The following is a 13,780-nucleotide window of genomic DNA, read 5'->3' as shown; positions in this document are numbered from 1 at the left end:
GCTGGCAGGGGCACCACTTTCCCACGCCCGCATCCCGGGCACGGCGCGGGCACGGCCGGGGGAGCCGATGTCCTTGTCCGTGTCCCCCGGCGCCGTGTCCCGCATCCCGAGCGGCGGGCATCCCCCGGCCCGGTCCGTGTCCTGCAGATGGAGCCACCTCCCCGCCGCAAAGCTCCGTCTCTGCGCGTTGCCCGTACTGTGCCTCCGGGTCCCTTGCCCGGGGGTGCCCAGGGCTGCCCCCGGCCCCGGGCTCCCTCCCTGCCGCAGCCCCGGGCCCTGGCGGCCCCGCTTTCTCGCAGGAGGGTCGGGGCAGGGTGCGGGGGGCGCCGGTGAAAGGCAGCTCCCCCTCCCCGGTGCCTGTCCCGACCTGCTAGGAATACCGGGAATAGCAGCGGGGCTGGGCATGCAAGTCCCGGCACACACAGGCACACACGCACACTCACACAAATAAATACATATGAACAGCTCGCAGAACCCTCGCGGGCCTCCACACCTCCTGACACTGACCTGGAGAAGAGGTTCTGCGCCCTGTGGACACACAGCACCAGGTCCATCCCAACACCTCCGTGACCCTTGGGAGTGGCTGTGGGCTCAACAGGCACCTCTGTCCGTGCCAGTGCCTCAATCAGAGCCTAGACAGTGACAAGAAAGGGTATGGGAGAGTACAATTACATGCCAGGGATGTGTCTCGAGCACTCGGTGAGAAAATAGCTGGGATCTGTAAAATAACCATAGGGCTCGTGTCACTCCAAGGGCTGAATGCAATCAGCATTTGTGACCGAGGTTGTGTGGTACTGGGGACACTGGCCAGGACACTGCCGATGGTGCTGCTGCCTGGGCCCCAGGCAGTGCCAAGGCATGGTCCCCCTTTGGGACAGAGACCATCGGGGGCTCTGACAGGCTGGGAGCACCCTGACAAGGCTTTGCTCCATCCTGTGCCAGACCGTGGGGAACAGAGGGTGCTTCTCAGCAAAGCTCCTTCCTCCCAAGGTTGAATATGAGTCAGGTTTTGGAGCGACTTTAATTACTACTGGATCGATAGGCTCAGCATGGCCGAGCAAAATCCAATTGCAGCCCCGGGGGCCTGCCTGCTCAGCCCTTCCTGCCCACTCAGCCCTCCCTGCCTGCCTCTGGGGAGGCACGTGCTCCCTCTCTGTGGATGCTCCTCAATCCCAGCACCCAGCCATGGGGAGTAAGACCCCGTCCTGCATACGGAGCCAGCACCTGACTCCCTCAGCCCTAGCAGGGCACAAGCATTCCTGGAAGGCAGCAGATGGAGATGCCCCAGCTTTGCCATTGCTGCCCAAGGGAACACACACCCCCCCCTGAACCCTTTTCCATACCGAATGCATGGAGCAGGTCTGTGGTCCTGGATCCACCTTGCACTCTGGGTGCAAGCCTGTGAACCCCCAGGAGGGCAGAGTGGCCTTGGTAACATGCAGGCATCCCCTCTTACTCCCAGGGATGGGTGGGGGGCACTTGCCACCCATCCAGTGTCCCCATCACCGCCTGCTACCCCCTCCTAAGCCACCCTGGCTTGGCCAGGTACTGCATAAATAGCTGTTTGTGTCTCCACTCGGCCCCTGCGTGGGAAATAATATCGGCTGATGGAACATAATGCCCTGCTTCACATGTTCAATTTTATCATTTTCCGAGGCAGGCAATCTTCGTTTAAAGCTGAATGGGTTGGGGAATGTTAATGAAGCGCCGGCGCTGCTCTGCACCGCGCTTTATCTCTTCGAGAATAATTTGGGTGAGCTCGGAAATAGAGTTCCCAGTCCCAATTCAAGTGGCGGCAGCACCGCATGCCGATAAAAGTGTAATTCCTGGCCAGCGCGTGGCCCTGAATACATGACAATTTAACTCTTGGGGCCCCGCTGGGATGCGCTGCCTGCAGCTGCCTGCTGCCTGCTCTGGGCCCCTCTGAGCACCAGCGTGGGTGCTCAGCCCCGGCAGGATGCGGTCTGTCGCTCCCCCTCAGCCCAGCCACGGAGCACGGTGTGCAGACCAGGGAGGAGAGATAAGAGGGCTGGAGCTGAGCTGGAAGAAATCAGTCTCCCTGGAAGGACAGGACCGCACAGGTAGATCCACGGGGTGCTCTGGGATTGGGGCTCTGCTGGGAGAGGGATGCCCAGGCACTGAGAGACAGGGATGATGAGAGGGAAGGAGGGAGGGGCTGGGCTGGGGAACAGGCAGGAGGGACAGAGCAGGGGAGAGAGGTCCAAGGGAGCATCACATCCAGACAGACTGGCAGAGCCAGGTGGGTGCTCATGGGCCAAGGGCACATGGCTGAGTGAAGGACTCCCCCAGGAGTCCCCCTAGGCCCTGGTGATCGTTGAGGGGAGCAAAGTTAACTTGCAGAAGGTGTTTGCTGGTTCTGGAAGGAGAAATTCAGGTTAGCAGGAGCAAGCAGCCTTGGCCACAAAGAGAAAGCCTTGGGTGGTCTGCCTTGTCTTGCTCTAAGCCCAGCCATGGTCTGTCTCCAGCTCTCTCCAGCTGTGCTCTGGCAGCAGGTTCCTGCACAAGGTGATCCTCGGGTCCTGCCTGAACTTCACTGTCCTGGACCCAGCTCCTGTGGCCTTCAGATGTAGTGGGTGGGTGTTCCCAGGGCAGCACAGTACCCTCAGAGCAATGGGCCCTCATATCCTCAGCCACCTCACCCTGCAGACACTGGGAAGGCGGTGTCTTGGCCCATGAGGGGTCAGCAGGGCCTCTTGGGCACGACTTTGGGCCCCCTCTGGTGGGGCACCAACAGCCCCTTCCCCTGGGAATGAATGGGGCGGGCAGGTTTCCAGCACCGTTAATCAGGGCTGCAAGAGCCAGGATTAATGTGCACTCCAAGGCTCTCCAGTCCCAGCTGTGATCCAGCCCTCTGCTCTCAGCCAGAGCCGCCTCCACGCGCTGAATTATCAGCCTGAGTAATTAAGTGGAGAGCTTTGTTTTAATGCAGACATCTGATGCCTTCGCACCGAGGAGCACAACAACTGTCGCGGGTGTTTATGCTCCGTGCAACACATCTGGCTCACAGGGAGAAAATCCATCCCCACCGCTGTGCGAGATTAAAGAGAACGCAGCTCGGCTGTGGAGAAAGGCAAGCACAGCTCTGCAGCCAGCATGGTGGGCAGGACCCGTGGCCCTGCTCTTCCCACCGGCTCCTTGCACCCCGCGGGCAGGAGGCTCCGGTTCAGGGCTGGGAGCAAAGCGGGCATCGCCTCGGCACGCCGGGCAGCACAATGTGCTGAGGGGTGAGGGATAATTACTAGCTTGGAGATAAATGGAAATAGGGCAAAATAAAACACGGGTTTATCGGAAGTAGATGGTGCCTGGCTCACCTGATACCTGCTCCTGATAAGAGAGCTGGCTGGTGGAGGAGGAGGGATGCAGATCTAAAAGCAGCCGCTGTGCCATGCAGAAAATTATTGCTTTGCACAGATTAGGGGATTAGCACCAGTGCAAGGAGCTGGAAAGAGGTTGGTGTGGGAAGAAGCCAGGCTGTAGGGAGAGAGGAGATAGCAGGCAGGGGAGCAGATCCTGCTGGGACCACGCCTCATTTAATAGCTTCCTCTGTTGCCCCAAAAATGGGGGCTGTGAGGAAGTCTGCTGATGCTGCACAAACAGAGACCTCCTCTCTCTGCTTGGCCCCTGAATCACTGTGCTTTGTTCATCACACCCACTAGAGGTGTCTGACTAGTCTCAAGTATTTAGTGCTTTTCTTATGGGGCAGCTTGGCTGGCCTGACTCCGGGGTGAGCTGAGCTGTCATGAGCCCCTTCTCTACCAGCTTACCCCAGCATCTCATCATCCCCAACGCTTTGTGAGTGCTACCACTGGAAGGATTCCTTCACTCGCTGCCCCGTGGCAGGGCTTTTTTCATCAGAGAGCTTGCCATCGCCTCCCATCGTCAGTGAGGGGAAAGGAGACTCCAGCTGGGAGTGTAAACTGCTGCATGTGGTGCTCCCAGTGTGAGCATCAAAGGAACCCCATTGAGAAAAACTGTTTTAAAGAAGAAAACCTCCAGGTGGTTTCCAGCAAAAACTGTGCTCTGGACTGCTCCCCCACTGAGAAAAACATGTCAAAATTTGGCAGGAGACCTCTGACCCTGATCTAGCCGACAAGCAAATGCCGTTGTGGTTGAATGAAGCTGCCTTGCCGAGGCTCATCTTACTCCCCGTGGTGTTGAGCAGTCGGGGCTGCTGCAGCTCTGCTCCCCAGAAAGGCTGCCAGTCGGGACCATGTGCTGGAATATGCTGTGCCTGGGCATGCAGATACTCGAGGGGCTTTGGCAAAATCTGGCAACGAAAACAGAGCAGGGGGTGTTTGAAGGAGCGGCACAAAATCATCCAACTCTGGCAGCCTGGGGTAATTTGAGGCTGGGAAATGTGAGCTGAAGCAGCAGGGGCCACACAGCCACCTCAGGGCAAGCAGGCTGATTTATTGCCTGCATGAGCCAAAATTGCAGTCCATGCTGGGGGGAGAGGCAGGACCAGATCCCCCGCCTAGAGAGGCTCATTGCAGAACAGCAGAAATGCCACGCATAGTAGACGCATGGGAACAGCTTGAGACATCCCATCCAGTCATGCCTGGCTGGGCATGACTGCTACCCACGCTCAGTGCCTCCTCCCAGCCTCCTCTGCAAGCAGAGCCCATGGCAGGGGTGGACAAGCCCTGAAGCAGCCTCAGGCGTGGGGAGATGGTGGCCCCAAACAAGCGCAATGGGGACACTGGGCTGGCTATGGGCACTGTCCCCTAGGGATGCATCCAGGTTATCCAGATGCAGCACTGGTGCTCCTGTCACAGCCACCCCGGGAGGCAGAGCATGGGGCAGAAGCTGCAGCACATTCACCTGGGGGGGAGAAGAGGGGCTGCCCTGCTGGCACTGCAGTCACTGGTGGCACAGGATGCCACCGTGCTCCCCTTGTGCCCAGGGCCCCCCCATCTCCCTCGCCTCCTCAGCTGCACCCAGCCCAAGTGGGGGATGGCTGTCCCCACTAACTGGAATTAGTTCCCTGAGATGCTATATCAAATGCTTTAATAAAAGCCTGATATTTCATACCTCTTGTCTCTTCACTATCAATTTATTTAGCAATTTTACCCAAAAAAATGCTATGAAGATGGACTGGGTAGATTTATTCTGTGTGAGCTCCAAGCATATCTTTATTGCTCCCTGTTCCCTTGCCCTCGAGGTCCTCACAAGCATTTTTCTCTTAATATTTGCTCTATTACGTTACCAGGGATGAAGCTCTGTTGATGGGCAGTAATTGCCTGAACTGCCCTGCCTTCCTGTGATGAAGATTGGTACCTTACCGGCAGCTGCCTCCCTGCTCTCCTGTCCTTCATCACAACATTATTGACTAGGAAAGTTCATTAATGAGCCTCCTAATGACTGCAGCCGTGCCAGCCCAGCCCACAATGCTAACCTCTCCCATGTTTTGGTGGCTGCTTGTAGGAGGAGACATTGCAGGATGTTTTCTGCATCTTTGGAGCCATGTGGGTGACCGAGCCATTTCTAAAACCCTGCTGGCTCCCTTTGCCAGAGGATGCTGTTCCTGCCTGGGCTCTCACTCCCCTTGTTTTTGGGGACCAATCGCTCCATGCAGGCTGTGTTGGCCAGACAGTGAAGGGGAGATCTAGGTCAGCAGTGGTTAAGAGGCTTTGGGGAGGTCCTGGGAGCATTCCTGAGGCTCCTCTGCCCTGATGTTTGCTTTGCTGCCCACTGTCCCAGCACCAGCAGCCAAGAGCCAGGCTGGCATGGAGCCAGGCATGATGCTGGGATTAGGCACTGCCTCCTACAAATGAGCTGTTAATTATCATAATCTGGTAATTGAGAAAAATCTAATTATGCAAAGCTAATGGATTTAAAGCTGTGCTGGGGAGCACAGGCCAGGGGAGCACAGCTGGGCAGGGCCGGTGTCGCCAGCCCCTGGCTACAGACACCGCCAGAGTCTTGCAGTGCCTTTTGCTGCACTCTGAGCCTCTGTGGGTGCCCAGCCAGGGCCAAACATCTGCAGGAGAGAGCCCAGTCCTCTTGCTCCCCTCCAGCTCCACTGGGCCTGGGAAACACCTCTTCCCTGTGCCTGAGCATCCTTACCTCTGATTTCCCCACCGTCTCCCCTGGGAGGCTGTCCCAGCCTGTGTGCCCTCCCTGCCTCACAGACACAGCTCTGCTCTGTGCCTCTGCTCTGCTTCCTGCCAGCAACCCGGGCTGTGGGATCTGCTCAGACAGGTCTGTGAGGGGTGAGCCCAGTAAGAGAAAGCAGCATCTCTTACTAGAGAAACTGAGATTGTTCAGAAAGGGACACAAGCTTTTGGGCACACAAGTGTTCTCAGCACTCACAAGCAACTGCTTCCTTCAGCTTCAATGCTGGCCTCATAAAAGATTTTGCATCTTCCTGAGCACTGTGAAGGTGAGGGATGCTGAGTGCTGCTGGCCCCTCCACCGTGTCAGATGTCCTGGCCTCGAGGTAGCACCATACTACAGAGCCTGGCATCATCCTGTGGTGGCATGCAGGTGGTGCCAGCACCCGGCACTGCCCTGAGGTCTGTGTCACTGCTCCCATGTGCTCTGCCACCCCTCCCTCTTGCCTGTGCTCGTGGCAGTCTGGGCCCTTTCAGCTTTTGAGGATCCCAGAGGAGGTGTTTGAGTCCAAGGGCACAGGAGCTGTGGCAAGAGTGACACCTGACATCTTGACTCCTTGGCCAGCCTGACGAGCTGTGCTTCTGCAATGCTGGAGCAGAGCTTGGGGCTCCCCCACATCTCCATGGCCAGAGACAGGCTGACCCCCAACACATGCCTGGCCAGGCATCTCTCCTGAGCCCAGGGCCATGCAGCCCTGCCCAGGTGGCATCTACATGTCCTGGCAGGGGAAAATGAAGAATTTGCCTGTCTCCCCCTTCCCTGGGGAACCCACACTAAGTGCGCAGAGAGGGTGGAAGTGAGCAGGACTCCAAGTAATTGCCCACAACCCCGGGGGACAGGCACTGAGAGTGCCCTGAGCTTTCCAGGATGTTTCAGCCTCTGGCTCCAGCTCCTGCAGGATGTGGTGATGCTAAGTACATCTGTGATCTCGGCACTCAGCGAGCTTCCCGCTCGGGGCAGGGTGCGGGCGGCACCTCCCCGCACCGGTCCCGCCCCGGCTCTGCTGCACATCACTCTCCGCACGGCCCGGGGCTGGGACGGTCACCCACCCCTCGAACCTCGCCTGGCACCTTGGACCCACCGGGGAGGGGCAGAGCCGGCTGGCAGCATGTGGCTGGAGGAAGCTCAGAGGCCTCCCCCCCGCACCTGGGGTCCCCCCTGGCCCTCTGCAGCCCTTCCTGCGGGGGACTGCCCTGACAGGCAGCCGGCACACCATGTCCCAGCCCCACGGCAGCCCCCGTGCAGCCTGGAAGAGTTTGCCAGCCGTTCCACCCTGCACGGCATCCATCACATCTTCCGGCACCGGCGCTACACCGGCCGCAACTTACTGTGGCTGCTGGCCTTCCTGGGCTCGCTGGCCCTCCTCGTCCACGCCTATGCCAAGTGCGTGGGCTTGTACTTCCAGTACCCCCACAGCACCCAGCTGGAGGAGGAGACGGAGCACAACAAGATCTTCCCCGCCGTTACCATCTGCAACCTCAACCCTGCCCGCCTCTCCCAGCTCTCCGGCCGCGATCTGTACTGGGCAGGGGAGATGCTGGGGCTCCTGGATAGCGCTGGCCGGCCCCTGGTGCCAGACAGCCCCGAGAGGAGCAGGCTGCAGGCTCTGCTGGGGACACTGGCCATGAGCGAGGAGGAGAAGAGCCGTCCCTTCCACCTGGAGGAGTTCTATGAGCGGGCGGGCCACCAGCTGGAGCTGGGCGGGATGCTGGTCCGCTGCACGTTCGCCAAGGAGGACTGCAACAGCAGCGACTTCCAGACAGTGAGTGGCCAGTGCTGGGACGTGCCAGGGGGCAGGGAGGGCTGGGCATGGCCCCTGGGCTGGCACCCACAGCCTAGGGCGCTGCTGTGGTGCTGATAAGGAGATCCCGGCCCCAGCGGCCAGGGGTCAGGGAAGGGGAAAGATGTCAGGCACCAGTTTAGGTGGGCTGTAAGGCCTTGGGGTTGCTGGGGCTGGGGCAGAGCCCCGTGCAGAGCTGGGGTGCACCAGGCTGGGCTGGGGGGGCTCTGGCTGTGCTTGTGCTGTGAAGCCAGGCTGAGAGGCACTGAGAAGGGGTGGGCTGGGGGGCCAGCCTTGGGGTTTGCATGGACTGGATCAGCCCCAGCAGAGGCAGGCTGTGACCCGCAGCCTTCACCAGCCTGCCTGGCAAGGCTGGCTCCTTGCCTCTGCCACGGGCTCTGGGGGAGAGCCAGGCTCCTGAGGGCTTGCAGAGGGAGGAATGGTAAATCCGGGCCTGGAGGGTTTAAAAAGGGGGCAAAGCATTTCCCCTCCTGGCAGAGCAGGTAGCAGGAGATGGGTTGAGCCCAGGCAGTAGTGTGAGTGAGCAGAGGCAGGCACAACCCTGCCCTTCCCGTCAGCATGGGGACGTGCCTGGGGGTGGGCACAGGGAGGTGGCTGAGCCCCTGGTGTGGTCAGAGCCAGAAGAAATAAAAAGCTCATGGAAGCCCCACTGAAGGACACCACACAAGTGCTCTTGGCACAGGTTTGTGGGGTCTCGGTCGGGCCAAGGGTGAGGGAGAGCTCCAGCCCTGGCCTAGGACTGTGCAAGGCAGGGCCCACAGGCAGAGCCCCCAGCCCTGCTGTCCCACTGCCTGGTGGGCAGCCTTGGGGGCTGAGCCTCTCCCGGCAGGGCATGAGTGCCCACTGCCACTGGCTCTCCCAGCTGGCAGCTGCTCCAGCCTGGCATATGCAGAGCTGTGGGCTGGGAGGGTCTCTAATCTAGCACGACGCCTCTGCTCATCACCCTAATGAGAACAAAGCGGGGCTGTCACCCTGGGCCCTTCCTCCCGGTGCCGGGCAGCCAGCGGGGGACACAGCCGTGTGCCAGGAGGGCAGTGCTGGCAGGGGGGACCTGCGGCCCCTGTGTGAGCCACGGGGCCACCGCTGCTCTCACAGTCGGACTGCTGCCACTGTGCCACCCTCCACAGCCTCCCCACTGGCTGCAGAGACTCCGGGCGTGGCTGGGTCACCCCACAATGGGCAATGCCCAATGTGAGCCATCCCTTCCCTTCTTTCCTTTTTGCTCCTGAGTCAACATCGGAGGATTACTGGGCTGTAAACAAGGGGATCAATGGTGCTGATGGGAACATTTCCTGGTAATAGCTCCGGCCTGTAAAACACGGAGCAGGGGGAGGAAGGGGAGGCTCTGCTCTCACAGCAGTTAACCCTTCCCACCCATGCGCTGCCTTCTTGGTGCCTCGGCTGGGACTCAGTGTGGCTGGGCTGGATGGTGCTGTGCCTTGGCTTGGGCAGGCACTCGGCCTCTGGGCTCAGGCAAGGTAAGCCCTGCCAGAGGTGTGATGCCAAGCTGGCAGTGCTGGAGGAGGCAGCCTGACCTCTGTGACTGGAAGGTGCCTGGCCCCTGCTGCTTGGAGGTGGCTGTGAAGAGGCAAGTGTCATCCCAAGGAAATGCTTCCAGCACTGCTGAGACATGTTAAAGCCGTTGTAGAAGTATGCCCAGCTCTGGTGTGTGCGTGGGAAAACAGGGCTGCTACAGCAAGTGGAGAGGTGCTAACAGCTGCTGTGGCATCCCCATGGTGCTTAGGAGAGCAGAGAGTGCCATCAGCCCTTCTTGGCAGCCCAGACTGTAGGGCTTTGGACAGGTGAAAAGGTTTCTTCCTGCTGGTTGTAGGGAAGGATGCCCAGGTAAAAGGTTTCTTTCGACATCCTCAAGCATCTGCCTGAGCACCTCTACTGTGGATCTCAGCTCTGCCTGCTCTTCTCACTACCACCCCTCTAGGGGCAGCAGTACCCCAATGGCTCCAGGCTCAGGCACCAGCCCAGTCTGAGCTCACTGCCCTTCCCATGCCACAGCTCCCACCCCAGCTACCCTGCTGCCCTGAGCACGCCAAATCCCCTCACACAACCTGCTGTGCCATCGCCCCCACCCGTGCTTGTGTGTGCCCAGAGGCACTCCTGCCTTGGCAGGATCCCCATCACTGCTGCTGTGACACCGTCCTGCTGTCACACAGCCGCGCTGCTGAATGCCTCTGCTGCCTCTGCAGCCTGAGCAGGACAGAGGGGGACGAGTGCCTGGCATTCCAGCGGGTGCCTGCATCCCTCTGTGGACACAGGCTGGTCGTGGTGCCCTCTGCCTGCCCTGCTTGGGGCTGGCAGGTAAATGTCAGCCTATTTTTATCCGCTCCCCCGTCGGGCGGCTGTTCCTTCCATCCAGATGAGCAGATGTGCCTCCATTTTCCATCCCACTGGGGAACAAGGTTAATCTCCCTGATTTCACTTCCTCGCCTCCTAGAGCTGCCCTCCCTGGGTCTGGGCAGTGGGGGATCAGGGACTAATCCTCCCAGAATGAGTCAGCCTGAGGTGGGCTCTCTGCATCACAGCACGGTGGCTCCCAAGGGCATCACCTGCTGCTGGAGACAGCCAGCTCCCCTCTCCAGGACGGCAGGGGCTGCCCCTTCCTTGGCTCACCAGGCTGTGTGGGGCCAACCCGGTTGCAAAACGTGGAGAAGGCACTGGGGTTGGGCAGGTATGTGCCACGGGATTTGCACAGTGCTGGTTTGTGCTGGGGCTGGGGACACAAGGCCTAGAGGACAACTCAGGCAGCACTGAACAGCACCAGTGCAGTGTGTAGCCAGCAGCACGGGCAGGGGAGCTGCAGCTGCAACACTCCTGGTGGGCACTCCTGTGTAATTGTACCTGCTCCCAGTGGTTTTCCTGGCCAGCACGGTGCAAGGCACCCCCAAGGGGCGGGCGTGGTCACCGCAGCCACGCTCTGAGTGATGGTGTGTGTAATAACAGGGCTGGCAGGTAATAGCAGCCTTGGGGTCCATCAATAACTGCACTCTCTGATGGATGCCGCCCTCCCCTCTCCTGGCACAGCCCACAATTAGTTTCAGCAATGCTTGCCACTCTCCCCACTGCACTGGGAAGGTAGTGGTGGGGTTTTTGGCTGGAGCAGGAGGTAGCTGTGCAGGCCATCCAGGTAGCCTCAGCTTCACTCCCACCTTCATGCATCACACAAGAGCAGGTCGTTTAATATTCTATTAATAGTTTTACCCCCTTAAATTATTGATCAAAATTTACAGCCAGAGCTGCCAACTTCAGGAATCAATCTGGCATCCTGCACAGTGGATTGGGAGCAGGAGGGGGGCAGAAGGGACAGCCAGCCAGGCAGGGGCATGGCGTGGGGCTGGGCATGGGGCAGCACAGTGTGAGCCTGCCGGGGAGCCCTGCTCACCTCCTGACTCTGCTAAACCCTCTCAGAATGATGCTCTCGGTGCTTCTCCTCCGTGAACAGCCCAAGCCCTTCCTTCCCAGCTGGCAGGTGCCAGCAGGGCCTGGGCAGCCGGCGGGGACAGCTCTGCTATCTCTGCCACCCAGCCACTGCCTGCGGGAGCACCTGGGCCCCAGCTCACCCCGTGAATTATTTAACACATCTCCGGATGCTGCAGGAGGATGATAACATCAGAACTGGGGAAGAATGGGAAGCTGGAGACATTGGGCAGCTGGTGGGGAGCAGGTCCTGCCCATGCTCAGGGTCTGTGCCACCCCTGGAATCACCTCCCTGCAGCCAGGCTGGCCTTGGGGACAGGACTCACCCCTCAAGAGCAGCTGGCATGGGATTGTGACCCTGGAGCTGGAGAGGAGATGTGCCCAACACAGGAGAGGAGTGTGTTGCCCCTCCCACAGCAGCCAGGATTGTCCCCAAGGGTGCAGACAGGGATCTGAGGCGGGCAGAGGTGTCAGGGCCAGCCAAGGTGCCCCAGTGTGGGGGCGGTGAGGGTGGAGGGGCGCAGGTGGGTGGCCCCCGGCCCTCTCGAGGCTGATTGCAGATCCGCCTGGCAGGGGATGCGGAACCTGCCGAAATAGCGGATTTAATTATCTCCGCGGAGCAGCGGGAATCCAGCGAGCAGGGAGGGGGTGGCGGGTACACGGTGCTGGGGCGTCGCGGCAGGGGAGCAGCGAAGGCTTGATCTAGCAAGGCTGAGCCCCACACAGCCTCCAGCCCCACAGCAGCCCCTCGGCAGCTCCGTGCCAAGAGCCCCCTTGCCGCTTCTCCTGTAGGAAGGACGCAGCCCCGCGCTGCAGAGCAGCCCCCTCTGGCAGCCCTCTCTGTCCCCACTCAAGGCTGGGGACCCCTCAGCCGTGCGCCCCCCTGCAGCCCCCTCCCCAGCCCCAGCCCTGCTCAGTATGCTGCACGCTCCCTCTGGGCACTGGGCAGGAACTCTTCATTTCACACATCATTTCCTGCTGCTGCTGCAGAGCCACCTGCAGCCCCATCCCCGTCCCCCCCCGCTGCCCCATCCTCATCCCCTTGGCATCAGCCCCCCAGCTGGCCCCGGGACTGCTTGTGCACACTGCTGTCCCTGTGCCCTTGGCACTGCCCGCGGCCATCGCACGCTGTCCCCTGGGAACCGTCCCTTTGTCCCCACCTGCCGTCCCCGTACGCTCAGCGCTAATCCTTGGCACCATGCCTCATCCCCTCTGCGCTGCTCCCTTATCACCGGCTGCCATCCCCGTGCCCTTGGCTCCTCCAGCACCTCTCTGCCCCCTTGGCCCTTCTCCTTTCCAAGGGCTGCTCCCAGCTGCCGACCCAGCCAGACTCCCCCTGCCTGCTCCGCTCTGAGCCCCAGCCGGGAAAATCTCTGCTTTTCTCCCCGGAGATGGGCCCTGGCACCCCAGGCAGCCGGGATCCGGGCTGCTCCTCGCTGCAGCCGGGAAGGTGCCTGGCCCCGGGGGCCGCAGCTCTGCAGGAGTTAACAGGCAGGGGCTGGCAGGTGAGGGAGCAGCAGGAGCGGCCAGGAGTGATCAATACGGCGTGTTGGAGCCGCGCACAAATCGCGGCTTGCGGCCATAAATCTCCCTCCCGTCACAGGCGATGAGGATGAGCAGGGAGCTTATCTCCGGGCTGCGGTGCTGCCAGCCCGCTCCCGCTGGGAGCTGATCCCGCCCGGCACCCCACAGTCCTCGCAGATGAGGGGTGGGGAGGCTGGCACCTCCCAGGGCTGGTATAGCCCGGCTGCATCCGTGAGGAGCACTTTTGTGGGAGCAGGCATGCGGGTTCAGAGAAGGGCTGGAGGCCAGGATGACAGACTGGCTCTGGGCAGACATCCTGAAACAGCTGAAGCCGCCCTGGCTCTCAGCTGCCCCTGCCAGCCACCCGAGATGAATCACCCAGGATGGGTGAGTCACCTGCCGGCGCCCCTGGCCACCCTGGCAGCAGAGCCTGGCAGCAGCATCCACTACAGCTCCTCAGCCTCTCCTTGGCACAGCGGCTGGGCTGCTGCTCCACTTTCTGTGAGGGAAGGGCTGCAAGGAGATGTCCGAGGGCTTGTGGAAGAACAGGCAGCACAAGACACGTGGCAGGGTTGCCAGTAGTGAGTCCAGTGCCCTGGGTGTCCCTGTCCAAGCCAGATGCCAGGTGACCCACATCCAAGCTCCAGGCAGGCTCGGACCATAGGCATGTGGCAAGCAGCCTGCTCTGGCATCTGGCCGGGATCAATTTAATCTCTCCAATCCAAGGAAATCCAGTTCATCCAGATCTGGAAAGCACCAGTGCCTGGAGCAGCAGGCAGGCAGGTGGGCAGGTAGGCAGGCTGCACCCACAACCCCACTCCATGACCTTGGCCAGGCTCCAGGTGCCCCAGTAGGTTGTGGCCTGTCATTTATGGGATCTGTGGTGAG

At 60.6% G+C, this 13,780-nt stretch overlaps 1 protein-coding gene across 1 annotated transcript in view; it reads left to right on the top strand.

Moving 5' to 3' along the window:
* The first annotated feature begins 7,589 nt into the window (after positions 1 to 7,589).
* Positions 7,590 to 13,780, top strand: part of ASIC4 (acid sensing ion channel subunit family member 4) — a 60,890-nt gene continuing 54,699 nt past the window's right edge. Inside the window, exon 1 of the mRNA XM_064434767.1 lies at positions 7,590 to 7,897. Within this exon, the coding sequence (XP_064290837.1) occupies positions 7,670 to 7,897 (228 nt within the window). The 5' untranslated portion in view covers positions 7,590 to 7,669. The remainder of the gene's footprint in view (positions 7,898 to 13,780) is intronic.

Source organism: Passer domesticus, chromosome 10, assembly GCF_036417665.1.
Source record: "Passer domesticus isolate bPasDom1 chromosome 10, bPasDom1.hap1, whole genome shotgun sequence".
In the NCBI taxonomy this organism is placed as follows: Eukaryota; Metazoa; Chordata; class Aves; order Passeriformes; family Passeridae; genus Passer; species Passer domesticus.
This window is presented reverse-complemented; position numbering and strand designations above follow the sequence as displayed.